Source organism: Prenolepis imparis, unplaced genomic scaffold (genome assembly GCF_030444845.1).
Source record: "Prenolepis imparis isolate NDT839.2.m4 unplaced genomic scaffold, iyPreImpa1.0 SCAF_9, whole genome shotgun sequence".
Taxonomy (NCBI): Eukaryota; Metazoa; Arthropoda; class Insecta; order Hymenoptera; family Formicidae; genus Prenolepis; species Prenolepis imparis.
The window spans coordinates 15,590,064-15,603,800 of record NW_028141167.1 but is presented as its reverse complement, the minus strand read 5'-3'; the positions used below and the strand labels follow the sequence as shown (position 1 = coordinate 15,603,800).

Here is a 13,737-nt window from a genome sequence, read left to right as displayed (position 1 = left end):
ACACATTTATAATTAAGAAAATAGAATATATATGTATGAATTATATTATTCAAAATTAAAAACAACAAAAACAAAATATTAAATAATCAAAAATTAATAGTAGCTACTATATATTTATAAGTGTCAGTGCCTTCATTACTGCTGTCACTGTTATCACTGCTATTAGTTTCAAAAATGGCATTCTATAACATTTTGTTATAACATTTGTAACAGGAATAATTTCATTATCAAGTAATTCGGAACATACAAAAAATTCTACAATATCAGATAAAATGCCAACATCATAAAAATGTTTAACATATTTAAATTTTTTTACATTAAAATAATATTGTTCATCTGCTACAAATATATTTTGAATCAAACAAATTGATGAACATTTTAAAAAACAACAGTTAGTGTTAAGACGAAGACTGAAAATCATCTTATTGTACTTTAATTTTCTATATTGCTTACAATGAAGACATATTATATCATGAATTAATGGACCAGATTCATGTGATTGTTATGCTCGAATATGATTATTCATAGTCAACTTTTCATAGTATATTGGTTGTCCATGATATTCGTTCATTCTTCGAATAAACTGTTGCAAAGGAAGATGTGGCTTCCTAATATACTTTCTGATAAATGGAATTTTATTCTCAAATGGAAATGAAGATATGGTATCTAAGGGTCCGAATCTTTTGACATCTTCTGTTAAATGTAACAAGCCATGAATGTTATAAGATAAGAAATCTTTGCCGTAAATCTTCTCAGATAATGTAACAAATTTTTGTAATGCAATTTCTGAAAAATGCAATAATTTCTGTGAATATGTTGGAGATATTAATATACGAATTGATGTGTGAAGCAACAAGAAATGAAAATAAACGTCTTCTTGTAATATTCCACTTAATACTACAGGACCTGTATATAGTACGAATTGTCGAAATTTTGTGGCTTTATAATCTCTCCAATCTTTCAAAGATCTTGGTGATCGAGAAAATTCTATTGGGCAATATTTCCGTATACTTTCCAATCTTGAAGATATTAAATCAATATGTTTAGCAGATAGTTTAACTGATTTTGTAAAATTTTTAATTATCCATGCCTTACAAAGTCTTTTTACCACGCCTAGACAAACTAAATGCATGTAATCAAAGGGTACTTGAGATACCATATTTAATGGAATTTGTAACAGAGGACTAGCTGTCTCATTATTATGATGAGCTTTATATATCCATTGTGCATATTCATTATCTGTATGAGGTTCATGAGTGGTACCAAGGAAATACATTGCTCTATTTATATGAAAACCTGAAACTTTACATTTTGAACAAGGATATGTGGCATTGTGAGATTTATGATTTAAAATAAACGCTCTAGCAGGAGCATCGGCTATAAAACTCCTATAAGTAATAGGTATTAATTTATCTTGATAAACAACGCCTTTAGCATCAGAAATCTTTTTGATTTCTTCAATAAAATATTTAAAAAATACATTTGAATCGTTAGGTTTTTTATAACCTTTGTATATTCCAACGATTCCAGGACTATTATCAGTTATATTATGAATTCAAAATTGAATAGGCCAAATCTGAATTTTTCCATTACGATGTAATTGTGCTCCATCAGTACTAATATCTATCTCTAATGAAAGTGGAATTGCAGAAGCATGAATATTAGATAATTTTGCAATAATGGATACTTCGAAGCCAATGTGGACATATTCTCCATCTCCCATTTTTACAATATCTACAGTATTAGAAGGGGTTTTTAAAAGAGTACGTATATCCTTAGGTAAATATGAAAAACAAGAATGAGAAGTTAATACTTTCAATATAGCATTTCCCTGAACATGAGTTAAATTATTTTGAACAAAACATGAAGCTAATTGTTTTCTGAAGTTGTCAATTGATTCAATACTTTCGTTGTCAGAATAATCATAGTCAGAATAATCATGTTCAATACTATCGTTGTCAAAATAATCACATTCTTCATTAATATAATCACGATTAATCCATACATCTTCAAATTTTATTTTCTTATTTATTTCATCATTTTGAAACTGAAATAATTGATTATTCGAAGAATTTACACCTAAACATAGAGATTCATTGCACATTCTATCTTTTGTATTTATTTGAAGCAGATGATCATCAGATAATAATCTTGTATTGTATGTGTGTGTGTTTTCACATATTGTGTGTGTGTGTGCTGTTTTATTGTGCTCATTTTCCTTGATTGCTTTTTTTATTCGTTGTTGTTAACGAAGAGAAAGACAGTAAAATGGCTTCTGAGATGGACGATCATAAACTTTTTTCATTGTAAAATAATATAGGCAATCTTTTTTATAACAATGATCTTGTATAATATTTTTGAAAGTTTATAACTGTAAAATTCTGTAAAATTTTTAAACTTATTACGTTGCAATTACATTTAGACAGGAGTCAGTTTAAAGAAGAGCTCTTATTAAGAATTGAAAGAATATTAAGTATAAAAGCCAGAAGTAAAAAAAACCTCAATAAGTTCGTATATTACATATAACTTCATTTTATCACCTATTTTTTTATGAAAATAATATAATATCATACAAAAAAATATAGAGAATATAAAAATATAAAATAATAATTAGTAAATTAGTAATCATATTTATGAACATTTTTTAAAATATGAAAACTTCATCATTTTATAATATTTTATTTGACTCGAACAATATCTTTATAATTATTAAACACTTGCATATTATTAAAACATTTCAATGAAATGACATATAAATGTATGAATAATTAAAATTTTGTATTAAAATATTATTAAGAAAATAGAATTTTTACAAACTCACTCTTGTGATTCTCACAGAAATAATACTTATGCAGGATATGATACTCGTACGATATTTTTCGTGTCTTCTAACAAACTAAATTTTTCCCATCATTGCACTGTCGTATATGCGCAGCCATCAGCAGGTCGGCACACGATTACCGCGTTCTTGTGCCGGTAGCATCAACCTCATCGGTCGGTCATGGTCTCGTGACAATGCTCGCGACTAATCTACGATTGCTACGTCATGGATAGTCGAGCGCAATTTGCGAACAAATATCTGGCATATGAGCTGTGTAATACACTATCACATCGCTGGCACATTTTTAGCAATATGATATCCATTTGCATGTGATTGCTGGTGTATCAAATAATACATAAGCTAGCCATTTGCGTGCAATATGTACGACTAAACATATCCCACGAGCAAAACTCAGGCAAATCTCGTATAAGTTTATATTGCAAAAGACGCGCAAATTTTGCTCGCAAAAATTGTTATCTGGGTAATTACTATTTCAAAAAATTATTATTGGATGATAACTATTAAGTTCCGAATTTGTAAAGAAATTTGTTTGGATTCCATATTTCCTTGTGAAAAATCGACTCAACTCTGCCTAACAGCACCAATAAGTAACGGAATAATGGTATAATTAATTTGTTTTTAAAGCTACTATCTTGTTTATATGCTCCTATTATTAGTGAAAGTAAATACAACAATTTCGTGTGTACTTTTTTTGTCTAAAGTAAATATGATAAACGCAATGGTTAACTATTGAAGGCTTTTAAATATTTGTATTTTTCGAATTTTTTGTAGTCAAAACTTAAAAGTAGACTAAAAAACGTTCTTATTGTCTGAAACATTATTCTATCTGTTAGGATTGTCGAGTTATTCACACAAATGTGGAAACGTTCGACGTGCGTACTTTATTTTGTCCAGTACTGTAAATTATATAATAAAATAATTTTATAAATTAAAAAAAAATTGTTTAAGAGAGTAGAAACTTTTATAGGATTTATATAAATATTTATATATCTCTTAAAAATTTATATAATATCTCTTAAGTTTCTCTTGTTTAAATTGTTCAAATAAATGAACTGAATTAATGTGATTTATATTAATTAATATACAAATAATGATATTCACCTTAAGGTGCGTACTGACTTGAGCATTTTTACGCGTACGAACGATTTGCGCGCACAAACGTTTATGCGAGTAAATTTTTTTGATATAAAAAATTTTTATTCGTGCGTACAAAACTGCTCCATTTGTTCGCCGAAAATAAATCAAGAAATAGCATAATTAATTAATTTCATATAAAGCAATTAATACGAGGGTTGTCTGAAAAGTTTCCGACCTAACAAAGATACAAGACATTTTTTCTTCAAATTAATTTTTATTTTTCTACATAGTCTCCTTGTAAGTCTATACACTTCTCCCAGCGATGCTCCCATCTCTTCAACCCGTCCAAATAGTACTCGGCGTCTTTGGTTTTCAACACGTTTTTGGTCCAAAGTGAGCAAACGCGGCACCCAACGCGCGGACAGCTTTCTCATGCCTAAATCTTGATTCAATATGTGACAAACACGTTCTTTGGACATGTTCATAGCCTCTGCTATCTCTCTAACTTTAATTCGACGGTTGTCTAGCACCATTTGATGAACTTGAGCGATATTATCGTCAGTGGTTGCAGTTTTTGGACGTCCCGAACGTTCATCGTCACCCAAGCTGGTACGGCCACGTTTAAATTCAGCAGCCCAAAATTTCACGGTGGTAAATGATGGTGCAGAGTCCCCGTACACAGCGTCCAACTCGTCTTTGATTTGCGTAGGCGTATTGCCTTTCAAAAACAAATATTTAATGACAGCTCGATAATCGATTTTTTCCATTTTCACAAAAACACTCACATCGACTCACTCAAATGATTGTCAAACAACAACTGCGCGTCCAAAATGGCTGAAATTTTAGTGAGTACCTTTCAAAGCATGCGCAAACACATTTCCCAACTTTTGTTTACGAGTGCTGCCATCTTCATGTTGAGGTCGGAAACTTTTCAGACAACCCTCGTAAATTAATTAAATTAATTGAATTAATAGCAAAATAAATTTTTTATTAATTATTAATTATTATTTTATTAATTTTTTATTAATTTAATTAATAGCAAAATTAATTTATTTAAATTTGTTTTAATTCCGCAAACACGTCCAGACTGAGCATCGATTCGCACGTAATTCTTTTGATGAACCGACAAGCGACGGATCGCATTCGTGCGTGCTCAGAGTGTGTATGCGTTGAAACAAAAATGCTGCGTACACACTAGAGCATGTGTGCAAGCAAATCGTTTGTGCGCGTAAAAATGCTCAAGTCAGTACGCACCTTTAGGATAGCTCCGCCCGTGCCCGATGCCTCTCTAAGGCCTCCTCCTCCTCTCAGGTTGTCAGGGTCGTCAAAGTCCGTTGACTAATACGCGCGATACTTTTAACGGCACCGAATTTCACGTTGTCTGTAACATACAAATATAAAATCTAAATTATAGCAGCGTTCAAATTACTTACTATTTCAAAAAATTATTATTGGACGCGCCGAACTTTATATTTGGTGCATAACAATAATAAACTATATAAATATATAATAAAATAATTTTATAAATTTAAAAATAATTTTTTTCAAGTAGAAACTTTTATAGAATTTATATAAATATTTACATAATATCTCTTAAAAATTTATATAATATTTCTAAGTTCTAAGTTTCTCTTGTTTATATTGTTCAAATAAATAAACTGAATTAATGTGATTTATAATAATTAATATACAAATAACGATATTCACCTTAGAGCTGCTCCGCCGGTGCCCGATGCCTCTCTTAGGCCACCTCCTCCTCTCGGGTTGTCAAGGTCGTCAAAGTCCGTTGACTAATACGCGCGATACAGTTAACGGCACTCCCGCATTTGTACGCGCGATATTTTTAACGACACTCTCGAATTTCAGTTGTCTGTAACATACATACAAATATAAAATTTAAATTATAGCAGCGTTCAAATTAATTACTATTTCAAAAAATTATTATTGGACGCGCCGAACTTTATAATCTATATTTTTCAGGATGATTTAAGCTATCCACCAGTGAAAGATTTTTTCACATTAGTTCAGTAGTTTCTGAGATTACCCCGAACAATGGAACAAACAAACTTTACCTCTTTATATATTAGTATAGAAGTATAGATATAGATGAATAAAATATGATTATAAATTAAAATAAAAATTACTTTTAGATATTATCAATGCTTATTATGCAGTCTTCTCCATAATATTTCTTTTTACATTTGTGACTATATCTCTAATCATATATATAAAATTATGTAGACTAAAATGAAATATAGATATATAATTTATTATTTATATATTCATATGTAGAATATAAAATATATATTAATAATATAATATATACGAAGGTTGTCTGAAAAGTTTCCGACCTCAACATGAAGATGGCAGCACTCGTAAACGAAAGTTGGGGAATGTGTTTGCGCATGCTTTGAAAGATACTCACCAAAATTTCAGCCATTTTGGACGCGCAGTTGTTGTTTGACAATCATTTGAGTGAGTCGATGTGAGTGTTTTTGTGAAAATGGAAAAAATCGAGTATCGAGCTGTCATTAAATATTTGTTTTTGAAAGGCAATACGCCTACGCAAATCAAAGACGAATTGGACGCTGTGTACGAGGACTCTGCACCATCATTTACCACCGTGAAATTTTGGGCTGCTGAATTTAAACGTGGCCGTACCAGCTTGGGTGACGATGAACGTTCGGGACGTCCAAAAACTGCAACCACTGACGATAATATCGCTCAAGTTCACCAAATGGTGCTAGACAACCGTCGAATTAAAGTTAGAGAGATAGCAGAGGCTATGAACATGTCCAAAGAACGTGTTTGTCACATATTGAATCAAGATTTAGGCATGAGAAAGCTGTCCGCGCGTTGGGTGCCGCGTTTGCTCACTTTGGACCAAAAACGTGTTCGAATGAACATTACCAACGCTCTGTTGGCGCAGTTTAGGCGCAATAAATCAGAGTTTTGGCGCCGATTAATTACTGTAGATGAAACTTAGATACACCATTATACTCCAGAAACAAAAACACAGTCAAAACAGTGGCCATCACCTTCGTAAACAACTATTTTGCAGAGAAAGACGCCGAGTACTATTTGGACGGGTTGAAGAGATGGGAGCATCGCTGGGAGAAGTGTATAGACTTACAAGGAGACTATGTAGAAAAATAAAAATTAATTTGAAGAAAAAATGTCTTGTATCTTTGTTAGGTCGGAAACTTTTCAGACAATCCTCGTATATATTAGGGTGGTCGTTAAATGGAAGATCATGTTGGATGGTCATAAATCAGCTCCAAAGGTAGAAAAAATGATTCTCTAATTTTTTCAGATTTTTATTTTCAGCCCTGAGTCTCCCTGTTTGCACGTGAAATACCTAAAACAAAAGCCCAATGTATCATCAGGACTATCACTACAAGAAAATAAGCTGTATTAAAAAAGAATACAAAAAAAAATTATATCTTCAACAAAAAAAAATCAATGGAAAATAATAAATTAATCGATATATTGATTACTCCGTAAAATAATAATTTAAATTTTTTCATTCGATTTGAATATCCTTAAATGGGATATGCGAGATATTGATTAGACTAACTTAACAAATGACAAATTTAAAATAAATTAATAAATAACAAATTAATCATAATTTTATCAATTAATTAATTAATTACTCAAATAACTGAAATTAATAAATGAGTAAATAATAAATATTGAAAAATAGAAAAAAATAAATAAATAGTTAATGAATAATTAAATAATAGTGTAATATTGAAATAAAGTTTCAGAGAAGAATATAAAAAATTTCAAATAGTTTAAGGATATTCAACCAGTAGGTCAAGTACACAAAATTATTAATTGATAAAGATAAATATTATTATTAATGAGAATAATTAATTCATATTATTAATAACTATAATAAAAGAATATTATAGAGTAACGATAAACACGCATCGGCGCGATACACGAATTATAAGTTGTACCCGTGCCGAGCTTGGCCGTTACGCTCCTGACCGCGCGAATTTCATGCGCTCCCATACGTCAACTTCAATGCCTCACCATTCAAATTCTATTCATTGGATCACATTTTTGTAAAGAACTTTTCGACTTAGTATTTCATGAAGAATCTGTCATTAAAAGCTTCTTCGCCAGTTCTGGGACACCCTGTATATATATATATATATATGTATGTATTCTTTATTTACCCCCTTAGGGATTAAAGGCGCTTTTATACGGAGCGTACCCAAACCTTCACACCTCCCATCTTTCCTTCCTCTCCTGGCCATATGCGACCTCACATTCTACTAATAACATTCTTTTTCCCCTTTCCTCCAACTTCTTCCTCTCCCTTTCCTCCTCCTCTCCTTTTCCTCCTCTGTTCTTCCTTTCCTTTCTCCTCTCCTTGACCTCCTTTCTCCTTTCCTCCTTTCTCCTTTCCTATCGAGCCTTCCTTCTCTTCTATGCTTATCTGTCGCTTCCTTACTTTAACTTACATCTACTTACAACTTTTTACAACTATTTACATTATCTCCTTATAACTATCTTACACACTATCTTACATTTCTAACCTATTCCAACCTATCGAGAGAGAGAGATCTGACCCTTTTTTTTTTTTTTTTTGGTTTGCGATCGGCGCGGGCGGAGGAAAGCTATTTAGGCTACCCGAGGGCCGGCCACTCGGGTTATGTGGGATTCCTGGGCGAGATGATCCTCGCCCAGACTACCGCACTAAAACCTCCGCCCGGGCCCAAGCATGAGCCCCTTTCTGTCCTTACCGTCGTCCCGACAGGAATTGTTATTCACACTACTTCTGTCGGGACGGCAGACTGTGCCAACTTGGCACCCGAACCTCTTCTCCTCTCTCTTTCGCCTCATCCTTACTCCTTACTCCTCGCATCCGGTGATGCAATTATTATTGCATGCCCTCGAGCACCCTGCGACTCACACTCTCATACTCACGCACACGCACACCCACACACACACACACACGCACACACACACTCTTGAATCTAATCGCAGTGTCTCTGCGCTTCGCGCATTTCCGCTCTATATATATATATTTACAATATTTACAATTGCCCTCTTGGGCCACTCACTCCTACGAGGAGTCCTCCTCGGACGATGTGGAGACGACGAGGACTCGCTCTCGCTCCTGTCTCTCTCGCTCCGCCTTTTCCTTGTTTCCCATTACGCTCTCCGCGTAATGGGACACCGCGCGCCACGCCTCCTCACTCTCGCACATGGCTTTTACAACTGCGCTTAGCGTAAGATTGTCCCCTATCTTGTCCATAAGTTCTAATCTATCCTCTCGCCACGCAGCGCAGACCTGCAGAGTGTGTTCCGCAGAGTCCGCTTCCCCGCTGTCGCAGTGTTCGCACCTTGAGGTGCCGACACTCCCTATTCTCTTCAAATACGTCCCGAAACACCCGTGTCCCGTTAGGAGTTGGGTGATTCGGAACGTGACGTTTCCGTGCCCTCTCTCAAGCCATGCCTCGAAGCTGGGAAGTAGCGCCTCCCTTGTTCTGGTCCCCGCGAGATTACACCCTTCGAGGTATATCCTCCACTACCTGCGAAGCAATACCTCCTCCATCTCTCTTATCTCCTTCTCTTCCTCCTCGCTCTATGTCCCTGCCCTTCTCATATCGCTCACCCTGTGATATATTCTTGCACGCATCGCTGCGTGCAAGTGCAGGGGAGGAATCCGTGCTAGGAGCGTCGCCGCCGCGAATGACGTGGTCCTGTAACCAGCGATCACTCTCATCGCCACTGCCCTCTGTACCCGATTCATCCTAATCTGGCTTTTTCTAGAGGCCATTAATCCCTCGTGCCACACGGGAGCGCCGTACAACAATACCGAATAGACCACGTTCGCGTATAGCCTTCTCTTATTTTCGGACGGTCCTCGCAAGTTTGGCATGATTCTGCCCAACATCCTCGTAATTTTGAGGGCCTTGGTCTCAACGTACTCGATATGATCCTCGAATTTTAGCCGACTATCAAGTATTATCCCCAGATACTTGAGTGTGTTTCTCGTCGGTATTGCTTCCCCCCCAATGTCGAGAACTGGCATTTCTCGCGGCTTCCTTCGTCCGTAAAAGACTATAGCCTCTGTCTTTTCGATTGCCACTTTCAGACCCAGCCTTTGAATCTCCTCGATTATTAGACTGACCTGTCTGTTGGCTCTTTTCACCGCCGTCTCTATCTTGTCTGCCGCTGCCATGACAAGGGTGTCGTCGGCGTAACATAACACTTGACACCCCTGCAGTATTTCTCCTCGCAGTACCGAGTCGTACCCCAGGTTCCAGAGCATCGGCCCTAATACCGAACCCTGGGGCACTCCGGCTGCCATTCGCTTTCTCTTGACAGTCCCGTCTCTTCCGGTATACTCCACGGTGCGCCTCGACAGATAGCTTTCTATCACCCTCCGGATATATACCTCTCTCCTCCAATACTCTTCTAATCACCCCCATGGGAGGGAATTAAAGGCGTTGGCCACGTCCACGCTCACTGCTATCGCAAAGCCATTTCCTCTTCTCGCCGTCTCCGCCACTTGCTTTACTCTCAGCAGAGCGTCGCAAGTGGACCTGCCTTCACGAAACCCGTATTGATCGGGCGAGAGGTCCGACTCCGGGTGTTCGGCCATCCACTTCCTCATTCGACCCACCACTATCTTTTCGAGGGTTTTCCCCAATTCGTCCAAGAGACAGATGGGTCTCACTTTGGGGACTCCCTCGTTCGGTTCTCCTCTTTTGGGTATCAATACGAGTATCGCTTTCTTCCACTTGGTAGGGAAGTAACCTTTCCTAAGGCATTGGTTGTATCCACCTCGGACTACGTGCAACATTTCCTCCGGTGTCTTTTTTAGGACACTTTTCCTGAGTCCATCCGGACCAGGGGCGGTGTTCCCCTTTGCTGTGCGCTTGATCGCTCCGGTCATCTCACGAAGGCTGATGTCCCAATCATCGTCCCATTCTGAGTCCCTGAGATCCCCGCTTCCCCGGTGATGTACTGGTGGGCTTGGTTGTTTCGGGCTCACGCCCGGAGCGTCCTCGCCGTGCCAGGGTGATCCGTGGGTCGATCTGTCCTCCTCCCGCATTGGGGGTTCTCCCCTCGGGAACAGAGAGTCCAAAAGATCTCTTGTTATCTCCGGGTCGAGTATTTCCGTGAGGCTAGCTGTCGTCTGCCTCAGCTTCCCCAGTACCGCCTTGTAGGGGAGCCCCCAGGGATCTCTTTCGATCGTATCGATCAGTTCTCTCCATGATTTGGTTTTCGCCTTGTTGATTCCATGTCGGAGAGTTCGCCTCGCTCTTGTATAAGCCTTGGATAGCCTTTTCAACTCCTCCTCCGATATCCGATCCTGCTTCCTCTTGGCTCTCGTCCATCTCCTCTGGGCTTGGATGGTCTCCGCCCTCAGAGCCGAGATCTCTTCGGACCACCAGTAGGCTTGTTTGCGCTCTGGTTTGTTGCCTGATCTCGGGGCTGCCGCGTTGCATGCCTCCTGGTAGGCTCGCCCGATCCACTGGATTCCCTTCTCCACTGACTCAAACACAGCACGCGGAGTCCCCCCCGAGTCGCTCTCTGATGGTTCCTCTCGCCTCAAGCCTGCATATGCCCAGATTAATGAGGCGGCAAACTTGTCGGGGTCAAACTTTGTTAACGCCCACCTGGGATACTTCGGTTTCCTACTCTCGCACTCTGTCCTCTCTCTAACAAACTCAATCAACACATATTTGTGATCGGAGAGGGTCTCGGTGTCAGCGAGCACCCTCCAGCTGTCGATCAGTCCAGTCACGTCTGGCGTCGCCCACGTCAGGTCTATGACAGACGTTCCCTGGGGTCGGACGCAGGTCGGTTCGTTCCCCCAATTTATAAGCCTCAAATCGAGGCCAGCCGCCCACTCTTCCACTCGCTCTCCCCGGATACTTGTTCGATTCGAGCCCCACATGGTCGAGTGGGCGTTAAAGTCCCCACAAATTATGAGACTCTCCCCGATCCTTCTCGACATGAGCTCCAGTTCGTCCAATAGTGTGAGGAAGTCCTCGTAATATGCATTGGGCGAAACGTAGCACGAAACTACGTTAAAACGTTCGTATCTGACCGCAACTGCCCTTTCTCCTCTGTATAACAAGGTGCATGCTCCCGTACCCTTCTTCGGCAGCCAGTATATCGCTGCTAGCCTGCTTCTGCTGGCAAACCACCTAGAGTTTTTAGGGATGCCTGCCGGTTCCGAGATTGTACTGAGCGAAGCGTCCATTTCCTTCATTTGGTGGAGAAGCAGGACTTGCGCTCCCCAACATCTATTCAGGTTGCACTGGATTATCTTATTCATTGCCTATCTCCATCGGTACGGCCTCCGATCCGTCTCGTTTCGCCGGTTCCTGGGTAACTTTTCTGCCTTGCCTCTTATTCAAGATTGGGCCAATCTCCGCCTTGCAAGGAGCCGAACCCACCCTATGAGCAGCCTCCAACCCCTGTTCTACACACGGCAAACACCTCAGCGGGTTCGTGCAATATGTTGCAGTGTGTCCATCTTCACCACAGCGGAAACATAAGTTTCCCCTGTCCACGCTTGACACGCACTGATTCCTCAGATGTCCCTTCCCCCAGCATTTGAAGCATTGGGTGGGCCTCTGCTTCAATAGTTCAATTCTTGCCACTGTCCACCCAATCTTAACTTTGCCCTTGCTGGCTGCATTTACCGCGGCCGCGAGAGGGCATTGTGCCCACACCGTATGCAATCCGTTGTTTAATCGTCTGATAGCCCCGACCTTCACTTCCGATGGCAGGCACCCTCCGTTCTCCGCTATCACTCCGCCACCTCTTGCGGGGAGACTGAGTCATCCAGTCCAATGAGCCTCACATCGCCTTTAATTACCGGTCGAGAGACTACCGCGTCTTTACCCAGAACGTCGGTGAGTTTCTGCTGGAGTAGTTCGACTTTCTCCTTGCCCTCTGGAACCTCGATCAGTATGCTGCCGTTTGCGGTCGTCCTAATCTTCGATTGCCTTATACCTATCTCGTCCAAGGAGATTTTATCCCTTGCTTTCCTAAGTGCCTCTGCGTAGCTGAAACCCTCGTTGGTGACCTTGATTGTCACCGCTGCTGTCCTGGGTGGTCTGGGCAACTTCCTCCCAACCGGTTGGGTGGACTTGGTTGTCTCCGGCACCTGGGAGGCAGGGCTCGGCTTTGCTTTGGCCTGTTTCTTGGCCTTTCGCTTTTCCTTCTTGCTCTCGACTTTCCTCCATTCCGTTGTCTGCCCGCCGGCCTCGGATCTCGGAGGAACGATCTGCACATTGGAGATAACCCTGGGAACCTCCCCGATCGCCTTCTTCGGGGTCTCTTTCGGCGCATCGCCTTTAGTGCGCCGGCGGTGTTCCGCCCGCTGCTCCTTGAGAGCCTCAATCTGTTGGGTCAGTGCTTTATCCAGCTCCTGTTCCTCCATCGGGATTGGGATCGGTCTCTGTATACCGCCCAAAGCGAGACGGAGAACTTGGTCTCTTGTCGATGGTGGTGCAACCTTCTCACTAGCTGGCTCCTCTATCGCTGTTTTTATTATAGGCCCCTGGGAAGCCTCTTTGGATCCTACCTTTTTCTTCATCACGATAAAGGACTTGAATCTTTCCTCCGCTGGTGAAGGTCCGGTTTCCGCCACTGCGCTTGTACTCGCTCCCTCGTTGATGCTCGCTGCTTGCTATTTCATGCATGATTGAAAGTTCTCCACCAGTCTCCTCAATTCAGCCACCTCTGCCCGTAACTGCAACGTCTCTCTTCTGGCAGCCGCTAATTCAGCTGTCAGCTCCAGGTTCCTCCTACTTAGATAGCCTGGGCAATCACCCATC

At 39.9% G+C, this 13,737-nt stretch overlaps 1 protein-coding gene and 1 pseudogene across 1 annotated transcript; one reads left to right on the top strand and one right to left on the bottom strand.

The window, feature by feature from the left end:
* Positions 1-502: 502 nt before the first annotated feature.
* LOC145941115 (uncharacterized) lies at positions 503-2,305 on the bottom strand (annotated as a pseudogene).
* Positions 2,306-6,276: 3,971 nt separating this feature from the next.
* Positions 6,277-6,905, top strand: LOC145941114 (protein GVQW3-like). Its single transcript, XM_083046997.1, has 2 exons — positions 6,277-6,304; positions 6,472-6,905. The coding sequence occupies exons 1-2, from the start codon at positions 6,277-6,279 to the stop codon at positions 6,903-6,905; spliced, it is 462 nt and encodes a 153-aa protein (XP_082903123.1).
* The last annotated feature ends 6,832 nt before the right edge of the window (positions 6,906-13,737 follow it).

Excerpts from the sequence above, each read along its gene's own strand:
- LOC145941114 (XM_083046997.1), top strand. The coding sequence starts at position 6,277 with ATGAAGATGGCAGCACTCGTAAACGAAA. Across the intron at positions 6,305-6,471 it reads GGCAGCACTCGTAAACGAAA|GCAATACGCCTACGCAAATC; the intron begins GTTGGGGAATGT and ends TGTTTTTGAAAG.